The sequence below is a fragment of the Daktulosphaira vitifoliae genome, unplaced genomic scaffold, assembly GCF_025091365.1.
Source record: "Daktulosphaira vitifoliae isolate Bord-2020 unplaced genomic scaffold, ASM2509136v1 Scaffold_1, whole genome shotgun sequence".
Taxonomy (NCBI): domain Eukaryota; kingdom Metazoa; phylum Arthropoda; class Insecta; order Hemiptera; family Phylloxeridae; genus Daktulosphaira; species Daktulosphaira vitifoliae.
Genome location: NW_026099572.1, coordinates 39,676,809 through 39,689,547, shown reverse-complemented (window position 1 = coordinate 39,689,547; position 12,739 = coordinate 39,676,809). Strand labels below are relative to the sequence as shown.

The window sequence follows — 12,739 nt, the reverse complement described above, 5'->3', positions numbered from 1 at the left end:
ATTTATAAATAGAAAGTTGAAAATTGAATATATGTTACGTAGGACAAACTAAAAAAAATGTAGGGGTCAGGTTTAAAAACACTTAAAAATTATTAAAAATCAAAAAGTTGATAAATATCTCGTGGCTGAAATTCATTGTACATAATAACTCCATTAAAACCATTAAATGAATTAAAAACAAATTATTTGTTAAAAAAATTTATTTTAATTTATGAATTATCATTTAAGCTTTGAACCATAAAATTATTGGTTATCTTGTTTGCTTCAGAATTAATAATAATTCCTAAATGACTATGTCGGGCTTCTTTAATAAATCTTGTTTTTTTTACGTTGGGTAGTTGATTAACTAACCATTTAATATCCTGAAAAAAAAAACAAAAAGATATTTCATATATATTTTATTAGTGAATTTTTATAAAAAGTTGTTCACATTGTTATTTTAAACTTTTTTGTTTATTTGAATTTTGTAGTTAAAATTCACTCGAATCGAAAATTATTTAAAATTTATATATTATTATAAATTTAAAATTCTATCAATATATGCCATACTTTTAACAAAAATATTATATAAAACTCATACTATTTCATTAGGGATTTGTGAGTGTAAGAGCACCGAATTAAAAAAATTCGCTTCAATGTTTTCATCTTCGATGAGAGGGATACATTCTAAATTCAGTAGTTAATTTACAAGAGGGGATACAGGGGGCTAGATCCCTAGACACCGATTTTTTTACATTGTTTAATATGTAGGGTAAGACTAATACGTATTCCAAGAAAATTTTATTCTTTAGGATCACCCCAGAAAAATATTATAAATCTTCCAATTTCTCAAATATTACTTTGTTTTTAGCATTTATATTATTCTTAAATTGTATGATATGCAATTGCCTTAACTCCAAAAATTTGATTATTATATTTTCCTATATGTAATAATTTTGTGCATCATTTAAAACAATATTACTCACTCCCGGAACGTGGAGGTAGTGACGAAAAATGACGATATGGAAATCATCCCTCGTAATCGGAATGAATACTTTATATCTCTTAATTAGAATAAATCGTATTAATATATAATTTTAATAGTAATTAGAATATATATATACAAATAATGCGACTTAAGTACGTAAATGTATCATGCACTAGGTATAGCTGTGTTTTGTGGGCAGGCAAGTCGGACAAACGTTATACCTGAGGTATAAACGGCGCACATAGGTCAATTTTCACAATCTACGCGGTCAAAATTGGATTTTCCAAAGATCCGGAAATCGTTAAAAACCAATTATCGGTGATTAGTAAACATTTCAGGGAATCCCAAATTACCCATTATAACTACCCCACGTCAACCCCGAACGTGCAGAGATAGTTGGAACTTGACCATCAACCAGTGCGCTATTCTTCGGGATTACAGTGTTACAAGCAACCACAAGTTTGAACATAAATATTTCTTTTCCAGTGTCAGTGTTTGAAGTGTGTGATGAATTTCGATAACCAAGGTATTATCTTTATTTTTAATATATTTTAGTTAGCTTTAATGCAAAATTCATATAATTACATAGTGTATAACAAAGAGTGTTTTCTGTGTTAAATTTTGAAGTAATTTTAAGCTTTAAAATTGAAAAAGTTGTAGTTCTCCGTTAAACTCCGTGTTCATTTTTATTTTATTTTAAAGCTCCATCCTTTCTTCACTGAATGTTACAAAAATTAGCTGCCGAAATTTGCAGATAGCAAAAATAAGGTCATTCTTAGCGACATAGTTTTTTTCCAAAAAATTTTATTTCTATTATTATTTGACTAATCATTGTCTTTCGTTATGTTAGGAACTGCCAGCACATCAGGTGTGAAAACTGTTTCCCTCATGAGATACCTCTATGAAATAATGAGAGACCAAAATTTACTAAATTTTGACGCAAAACTCGATTATCTGGAAAATCATTTACTATCAAACTATGGCACCACTGATGGTGATTTAAAAACAATTTAACACAGATTTTCTATATTTAAAGAAAAATTAAAGGAAAGGTGGGCGAAATCTCACAGAATGGATGACAATTTTTTGAAATGTAATGAGTCTTGGCTAGGGGGAACTTTCGAACTTCCGTTAAAATTGTTGAATCGAACGGGACGCCCTACGAAAACTTTTGATACTGCAAGTGAACAAACCAAGCGTCGAAAAACTGAAGAAATTAGGTTAAATGTCGAAGATGACATAATTGTCCACGCTGCACAAACAACCTTAAGAGCACAAGGAAAAAGAGATGCGTCACATATTCTTAAAGAAATAACGAATCATCCTGATCGAGCTCACGAATATAAAAAAGCAATCGAATAAAAAGAAAATAAAGATTGTGTTACGCCTTTGACACCATTACAAGCTCTGACAATGTTCGTTGAGGCCGATCTTACAAGACGTCAATACGAAATTATCCGAAATAAAAATAAGGCATTTTATCCTCCATATTACCTTTTATTAAAAGCAAAACAAGAATGCTTTCCACCAAAGGAATGTTTGAGAGTTACGAGCACCTGTGCGGAAAGCAGCTTACAGAGCCTTATTGACAATACCATTAAGGGGTTATCAATTTTCTTGGAAGAAGTGCTATTAACGCTTAACGAAGAAGAGAGAAATTCCTTGAATATAATTTGTAAATGGGGTTGCGATGGCTCTCAGCAAGCTAAATACAAGCAAAAATTCGATGGTGATATGGAATCAGATGCTAATTTATTTTTGAGCTCATTTGTGCCACTTCAAGTAATGTGTGGAAACAATAATAAAGTAATATGGTAAGATCCTACGCCCTCGTCCCCACGATTTTGCCGTCCAATAAGATTCAGATTTTTAAAAGAATCAACTGATGTCACAATGGAAGAAATAAATTACGTCGAAGACTCCGTGAAAGGACTAAAAGCAACAGAAATAAATATGAACGAAATCAAATTCACTTTTAAACATTCTTTTAACTTGACTATGGTGAACGGGAAAATATGTAATCCTGCAACCGGAACCAAGTCTGCAAGTAGGTACTATATCTGTGGTGCAACATCGAAAGACTTTAACAAAATTGACAAGAAGGAGACATCAAGTTCAACTGGATTTAATTTTGGGCTCTCTGTATTGCACGCCAGAATTAGACTGTTTGAAAGTGTTTTACATTTGGCATATAAATTACCAGTTAAAAAATATAGAGAGAGGAGGACTGACGAAGAGAAAGAACTGGAAGCAGAAACGAAAAAGCACATCCAAGAAAGGTTTCGGATTGAAACTGGATTACTGGTGGACATGCCCAAAATAAATTTTGGAAATACCAATGATGGTAACACCAGTAGAAGATTTTTTGAAAATCCCCAATTGGCTGCAGACATAACCGGTATAAACTTCGAATTAATTTACAGATTAAAAGTTATATTAGAAACTATTTCGAGTGGCCATAGAATCGACACTCAAATATACGGCGAATACGCCGAAGAAACCGCAAAATTGTATATAGACTTATATGGATGGCACCCTATGACTCCAACTATGCATAGAATTTTAATACATGGAGCAACTATAATTGAAAAGGCTCTGCTACCAATAGGTCAATTGTCGGAAGAGGCTGCAGAGGCACGTAATAAGCATTTCTGCATATATCGCCAGAATTTCGCTAGGAAGTTTTCTAGAGAACACTGTAATCGGGACGTTTATAACAGATTACTATTGAGTTCAGATCCACTAATAAGCAGTCTAAGATCCAAGAAGACATCTATATCAAAAAATTTTTGTCCCGAAACAATTGAAATGTTATTGCCTGCAGATCCTTACTGCGAACCTGATAGAGATGACGACCAAGATGACTCCATACTTGAATAAATATAGAATTACTGTACATAATATTATTATATTTTTTGTTTTATTTTGCATGCAAATTGTATTACATAACGTAAACTAAAATGAATCCTAAATTTTTGTTATGGATATCACTGTTTTTTATTTATGACATCCGAGGACAATTTTTCTTTACTCCAATTTTTTTTTTACTTATATTTCACCAAAAAAAATTATGTCTGAACAAAAATATGTCTTTAATCAGACGTATAATACCGCATAGAAACAGTAAATACCGATTAGAAATGATAAAATTGAAAAAATATTTTTGACCGCGTAGATCGTGAAAATTGACTTTTGTGCGGCGGTAGGAATATATACGTAAGCCGTATGACACGCGGATGGTATTGGTCAGTCAAAATAAAAATTTGTTTATATATATATAATATTGATGACAAGCACCTGTGTATGAGTACGATAACTAAAAATAAATTTTTATAGGAATAGTGTGCCGTCGTGTGGTGAGCAAGGCGCGGGGTGGGGTGAATGCATTATGACACTCTAGTCTTAAGACCATATACATACATACAGGTGAAACTAATATAAGCGTGTTAAAAATAGAATAATTTGTTTCGAATTTTATCAACACGTTAAAACAACGAATTTTGATTTATGACTCTCTTGCATTCATAGTGATACATTACTGCAACTCAATATCACGTATCATTAAATTTTTGTTTTACAAAATAATATACTTTTTATGGCAGCAACAATGTATCAATTTTTAAATAATTTAACAGTACATTAAATAAATTTAAATTACTTCTGGTGTGGCGGTAGAATCTATTTTTGAATGTAAAATGTAGGAAGGCACAATTATTTTAGTTAAGTCGTAATCAGGAGGTACAGTTGAATTGTAATATTTAATATTTTGAATTGGTCCATAATCATATTTACAAAAATGATCTGTAAAATTACAATAAAATGTATCTTAACTTTGATTATTACTCTGATAATAAAATTATTTTTCAATAAGAAAATTTACTTTTTGTTTGATGCTAAGACGTAATTAGGACTTTTTTATGAAGGGACATAAATAGAAAAATGTTTCACTTTCTCCAATCTCCCCTTACCAACATTTTTATTTCATAATTATGACTTTACTAGGTAAAATAAATTCTGTTGATTTTTTTAGGACAAGCTTTCTTTTTTGTTTCAATAACATTATACTACTAACCTCCGATAAACAATTGAGGTATTATTATTTTTCGTCTTTATCAGTGAAGTTATTTTCATATATAATTATTATTTTTTAAATTTTTATTTGGAAATTGTTTTAACACAAATTAAGTTTTAATTATATGTATTTGATATTGAAATCCCAAACTAACACTATCAAATTGATGATAAAATTTTGAAAAATGAATCTTACCTGATCTAATATGTTGATAAACATGAAATAAAACTTTGACGGCTGTTGGCTGTGGATACACTTTAAGGAGTTCTAATGCTTTCTAATATCAATAAAAATTAGTTTTAATAAAAAATAATAAATTACAATTTTTTTATAATATAATTGAGAAATAAAATTAGTTTATTTTGTTGCAATGTTTAATAAATATTTTTACCTATCAAAAGTGGATTGAATTCACCGAAATTTGATTTTATAAAAATCAATATACAGTTATATTACACTGTGGTATACATTAGTGAATTTTTAGAAATTAAATTTATATCTTTATTGTTTTAGTGCAATATAGTAAATTCTAATTATTCATTAAAATATGTTACCATTTTATATATATTATATGTTTTGTGTTATACGTAAGGTTAAACTTTTACAAAATTGTTTTTTTTTCAAGGAACTCGATATTGGAGTAATTCGACATTTAAGTAATTATCAATAAAAAAAATCATATTACCTTATTTCTTTGTATATACAAAATATTTATTATTTCTAGATTTCACACTTTTATTAACATTTCATTTTTATACTATTGTTTTAATATCGTTTGAATTAATTTTACAATTACCTACCAGTACTCACAATAACCCCACTTAGATTAATCCAATTGAATACTAAGTATGTATATTTTTAATGAAAAAAATTAAAAAATAGTTCGAAATGTACTTACTCTATTGTATGGTAAACTTATTCCTTGTACTGAATTAACAACATTTCTACAGTAATATTTCCAAAACAAATTATTTTTCATACAATTGTAACCAAATATCTGATTATCATAATCTGGGAGTTTAGGTATATATTTCTCTCCTTTTATTCTTAACTAAATAATATTTTAAAATATAAGATTATAGTGTTATGATTATAGACGCAAAAAGGAGGTACTTAGAATACTTCGCACCTCCTGGCATGAAATTAGCAATTTCAAGCAGATTTCACTATTTTTTTTAAATTTTGTGATGAAAAATAAAATAATTCCTTACATTGTTGTGAAAAAATTACTGCAGTAACATATTTAATACTGTGAATATAAACGGTATAGAATATATATACAATTATAAACTTAGTAATAGTAATTTTAATACCAGTAACTCATGAGAATATTTGACAGGTAACATTATTATTCAGATTATTTTAAAGAACAATGTTGGTGGTCACTTAAAGATCGTTTGTGGGACGTTCGATACCTTTTCGAGCTATTTAGACATAAGGTTGGGTTTAAGGGGCGATCTATGGTGTGCGATCATATTAAGACGATATACCATAAGAGTACACACAGAGTGTACTAAGTATGTTTTAGCACTCTCAGACAATATAGTGAGGTTTTTTTTACCAGTTATCCTATAAATTTATGACAAATTTTTATAAAATCTTATATGTTTCATATTTTGAATTCAGAAATTGAATATTAAAATGAGCAGATTAGTATATACTTTTTTAACAATATATTAATAAGTACAGTGCTAATGCAAGTAAATGATTTTCACTAAAAATATTATTATAAAACTATGTGTATCATTTCTAAGAAGTGAAAGGAAAATTAGTCATCTACTTTAGATCTACATTGATGAACCGAAAAATAAAAGTATCACTTACAAGGTTCCTTTTATTTTAACGCATCCCAAAACCAAAATTTTTCATTCGCCTATGTCGCAAACATATGTTGTCATAAGTAATTTATAAAAAATAATTTCTGATACTAAATTTTATTACATACTTGATACAAACTAATATATGTCTAAAATATTTTGTTTGTAAACTTGTACACCTTTTCAACGTTACTTCTTTCTTATTTTTTTTTTCACAGTTTTACATAATTTATTCAAAATAGTTTTGAGTATTAAAACAGTTTTAAGTAAAGTGTGTTTTTGAATACCAGGTTAACGTTTCTTTTAAACTTACAATTGTCGATTAATAAGCTACGTTTTCAAATACGCCGCTTAAAAGTATGTATAAACAAATCTCTCGACATATTTAGAACTCCATTTAGACAATTTGCAGCTCTTTGAAATGGACCAAAAATTTAAGACCAGAATCGAATGTAACACCCACCCTCTCATCAAATGTAATGTTAAGTATATTTATAATTGATTTATTTAGATAAATTAATTAAAAAGTAAGTTATTAACCTTAATTAAGAAGTACATCCTCCAAGCTGGTGCATGGTAAGTTTTCATTCTGGTTGTTGGCACAATCATCACTATTTTATTTACTTTATTTTGGTATTCTGGCAACTCTGATAATGCAATTAAAATAATAGTATTTCCTAGAGAGAATCCTGTCAAGTCTAATTTTTCATATCCCGTTATATTCAATACATAATCAATTGAAGCAGTCAAATCATAAATGGCCAACTCCTCCATACTTGAAATAATTCATTGTTATAAGTATAATTATTAAGTTTATAAAGAATGAGTCGATGTCAAATTTTATATGTATTGCACTACAACAAAAATTAAGGGAAAAACCAAATTTTTATGAATTTATTTGCTCAATATTCATTATTTAAATCTTTGTTGCAAAAATACCAAATAAATTTAATTGTTCAAAATCATTATATTCTTGGGAAATATAATCAATAGGCTTATTATAATAATTCAAGGTACAGTGATGTGTAATGAAAAAATAGGATAAGTATGAAAAAGATACTGAGGGATATAAAAATGGAATATTTAATATTTAGATTATTTGAATTATCCAACTATAAAAGCAAATACAAACATGTTATGTTAAAATATTATGAAACATTTAATATTATTTTTATGATTTATCTTAATTATTTTTAATTTTGTGCTCGAGGAATTAACAAATTAAAATCACATTAAAATATTAGTTAATAAAACATGAATAATTTCATTGAAATATAGACTTGGGATAAGAAGCAAGTTTATGAATCATTAAGCATTTCGCAACTATCTTCAGTCGAACAGTTATAAAAATATTTATATCTTCTGAAACAATGAAACAACAGATAGTAAATGACGAATATTTTTCATTGAATTAATTCAAGTTTAATCGTATCAATTAAGTTCATATTTCTAATTAATATTATATTTTGGCATAACTCATAAAAACCATAAGACCGATTCAAATGAAATTTAATTAAAATACAATAGATATTTAAAATTATGTACGTATCATTCACCTAGTTTCCTCTGTCTTTTTTTTTGCAAATGCATTTGTAAGTTACTTGCTAAAATTAGAAATTCGTCGTTTATTTTTTTATATAAAAAATCAATTATTTATTTAATATTTATAATTATTTACAATAATTATAAATCATTATATACCTAAAGTCCCATGAAACATTTTGCAATGGAGGAATTATTCCAGATTTTGGATCTTTGATTAATTTCGATATACCAGATAATCTAAAATTCATTAACCATACATCATAGCCTGCATCTGACAAAGCATACGCTGTAAAAAAATATATATTTACTTATATATTTGTTTTTAACTTTTAAATTTTCTATCATTACTGTAGTGGGATTGAAAAGAGAGAGAGAGCTTTGTTGGTTATGTTTTGGGCATAAAGTAATTTTTAGTAGTGGTTTACCTAAAATAATAATATAGTAAGATAGTATTTGATGGCAGTGATCTGGTATTTTAGTAGAATACTAAATTATTTTAATGCCATTAAATTTACAGTTATCACTGAGTATCAGATCAGAATGTTTAAGTTGTTTAACAGTAATATGTAACTAATTATACCATAACCAAAACTACGTAATCAAAGACCAAAACGGCAGGTAAGAATTTTTGCACGTTATTCTGATTTTGTTCCCTCCTAAAATTATGTTATTTAAATTAAAATTAAGTTATGATCTTAACAATCTGCCATTTTTTTTATTTTTATATGTAGCTTTGTTACACTTCATGTTTCTATTTAAAAAAGTTTAAGTTGGTAAAGTTTTAAGAAAGATGAAGAGGGTATTTTTGTTGACAATTATGGAGCGTAGTATACTATTAACTTCTGTGAAGAAAAAATTATATTAGGTATTATATTTTTAAATATATTGCATGAGACATTGTTAAACAATAACTTTGTATTAACTAACCATGTAAAAAATATTGTTTGTATTACATAATTACCTTGAGATGTGTTAACTGCAGCAAAAAGCATAGATGTCCCGTATAAACCATGAACCATTAAAACGGGTTTACCGATTTTTGATGTCTTATTTACATTTCTACTATGAGGAATTCTTTCAAGTCCCAACATATACCCATCTTTACTTTGAGTTTCATATATTTCTAAAGGATATCCAAATTCTAATATTTTGTCTGACTATATTAATATGAAATATAATTATTAAAATAGTATGTTCATAATATGTAAAATAATAATTCAATCATAGATAAGGTTTAATGTTAATTTATTTACAGTGGCGAGAAAAAATAACTGAAAGTAATTTAGATTAAATATAGATGCAATGGTGCAATTACGGGATGTGCTTTTTTCAATTATCAAATTTTAATTCATTTTTGTTCAAATTTATTTATATATTAAAGAAATTTTGTTATGGTTAGGTTATATATATATATATATATATATATATGTATATATTATTTAAAATAAATACTTTTTGGTCAATAGTTTTAGCTTTTAGAATAAAATCGGATATTATTATTCATGCGTAGTGATTTAAAATTTACAATTTATAATTGTTAAAATATTTTACTAAAACTTTACACGAAATATTTCATGTACAAATAAAATATGAATACTATAAAATTTTAAATTTAAACTTAAATATTTGTACCAAAAATCACTCTTAATATCTACTGATATAAAAAATATTAAAATTTATATATATATATTTACTTCAAATTTTTAATTTCACCACCCAGGCGTGGTGAAGATGACAAATTTAACTTTTTGATAAATTAATCTATAACTCTTAAATAAAAAATATTAACTAATGCGCTTTTTATCAATGGGTCTCAATTAAGTAGTATTTTTTTACAAAATTTCAAGTTTTTATAGTGATTATTTCTTTAAGAGATTCAATTGAAGCTTAAGGGTGTTAACTTGCAACACCACTTCTAATTGTAACCTTTATACTACAGAATTTTAAATAACTTTAAAATATCAATATTTAATGATTCTTCTTCTTCTTACTCTAATACTTAATACTCTTTAAGAGTTTTGACTATCATCACAATATCCCTCCATTTCTCTTGATCTTAAACTAATTCTCTTAATTTCTGTACTCATAACTATTCAATGTATTCTTTCACAATATTCATTCACATTTCTGAGTTTTTCTTGAGGTTTTTTTCCCATTTTTTCTAGTTTAAGACTACTCTACTTATATTGTCTTAGTTTTTCCCCATTACGTGTCCTAGTCATTGAATCCTTTGCTTTTTATGAAGCTGGTGACTGATGCGATTCCCAATTCAGATCTATTTTTTATTAAATTTTCTCCTCCAAGATACATTTTTGCTATCATAAGTTGGTTCTCATATTATCTTCCGAATTCAGTTTTCAAAAATCATAAGTCTTCTTTCAGTTATACTGGTGGTATTCCATGCTTCACAATCATAGGTGAGCGTAAGCCTTATTATTGCCGTATACAATCTAGCTTTAGTTTTTTTTTTTTTTAGAACAATTTTGATTTTAAAAACTTACTTAAGGCAAATACCGTTCTTTTATCCTTTATTATCCTTACTCCTATTTACTTCAACTAATCATTTTGAATACCCAATACAGTTCCTAAGTACCAAAATTAATTGATTTTTTCGAAAGTTAGGGAAATTTTTGTTTACTAGCAACTCCATTATTTTAGTCTTTTTGGTATTGATTTTCATCCCTATCTTGCTGAGTGTTTGCTCAAGATCTCAGGCTGCTTTTTTCGTCTCCTTTATGGAGTTTTCTAATATATTTAAATCATCTGCAAATCCAGTACTTGTATATGTTGTTGGGCAATTAATACTCCAATTGTTTACATTTACGTATCCCTTAAAGCTTTTTCCAATGCTGTATATAATAAAGTAGGGAATAGTGAATCTTTTTATTACAAACACTCCTGATACCGTATGTCTGAAACTTATTTGATACTGTATGTCTTCCATGCACATTTTTGACAAGATCACTAAATTTTGTGGGTTCCCGAACTTCTCTATTAAATTATAAAGACTTTGTCATTGTAGGCTATCATAGGTCTTTTAAAAATCAACAGATAGCTACCAGATATTTTGGCGGAATTTAGACTTTTTTCTATTATTTAGTCTATAATAGCAAACTGATCAATCGTTGATCTCCATTTTTATTCCCTTTACAATACAGTCTACTGATAATGATGACTATGATTATAAGACGCAAACAAATCACAAAATATTGCGCATAGAATAAAAGTTATGAAAACATTACTTTTGATAACCCCGATTCTCATTTTATTACACCTAGGTTATTAATTAGTTTATCTTACAACTAACTAAACAGTTTTACATTTATATGAAATAATTAATTCTTACGAATATATCAGTTCTTATGAGAATTTTATTTATAAGACTATACTTTTACTAACTTTTTAATTCAGTCATTAAACTAAATTATATAACAATTCGTGTTTTAGCATTTTTAATGAGGTTAGAGTTATCTTTGAGTGTTTTTAGAGAAAAATTTGAGAAAATTTTATGATTATGCTATTAATAATTCCAAGAACTCTCATAAGATAACACAGAGTATAGTTGCGGTATTCCATCAATTACGTGTTGAAAATGTTTTGGATCCCTTACATTAGTCATGTTAATAACAATAAAGTGTGATTGCATAAATTTTAACTTTTATAATAAAATATACTTACAGTCTTCAACGACACAACTAATTTTGCTGCACCGATAAATATTAATATTAATAAAAATAAATATAAATTCGATTTTATTTTCGATATAAATGAGAACATCATTTTCTGTGAATTAAATTTTAATATAAATGATATTGTAATATGTGTATTTACATCAATAATTTAGAAAATATAAAAAATATTTATTTAACTTTATTTAAAAACAGTGTACAAGTATTTAATTGATAGAATAAAAAATTTAAAATTAAGTTATAAGAAATATCAAGATGTTGTATTGAATTACCTTTTTTATATTGTTGAAGTTACTTGTTCCACGTGAACAAATTATGTTGTCGTTAATTGTAATTGTGATTATTATGTTCAATATTCAAATCGAAGGCCAAATATTATGTCTTTTGTATTTTCTATGGTTAACAACTAATAAAACGTAATACTTTATTTTCATTTTAACCTTAATGGCTTAGGATTTTTCGGTTGTATAAAATTATTATATTGCAATGATTGATAAAAAAATTTAATTTTGAAGTATATCTATAGAACTGTTAGATTGGATTTATAAAGTTTATTTTAAAATGAAATAAAAAATATTTTAATTTTTGTACATAGTAAAATTTTCAAAATTGTTTATATTCGGCTATGAGTACCAGGGTTTGTAAGAAA

At 26.9% G+C, this 12,739-nt stretch overlaps 1 protein-coding gene across 1 annotated transcript; it reads right to left on the bottom strand.

Annotated features, from left to right (window-relative positions):
- Positions 1 to 186: 186 nt before the first annotated feature.
- On the bottom strand, positions 187 to 12,394 carry LOC126894585 (gastric triacylglycerol lipase-like). Its single transcript, XM_050665706.1, has 9 exons — positions 12,363 to 12,394; positions 12,080 to 12,184; positions 9,363 to 9,558; positions 8,558 to 8,687; positions 7,397 to 7,631; positions 5,938 to 6,090; positions 5,235 to 5,316; positions 4,626 to 4,768; positions 187 to 362 (listed from the first exon to the last, which is right to left on the bottom strand). Exons 2-9 carry the CDS (start codon positions 12,179 to 12,181, stop codon positions 210 to 212), a joined length of 1,194 nt encoding a protein of 397 aa, XP_050521663.1. The 5' UTR covers positions 12,182 to 12,184; positions 12,363 to 12,394; the 3' UTR covers positions 187 to 209.
- Between the last annotated feature and the right edge of the window lie 345 nt (positions 12,395 to 12,739).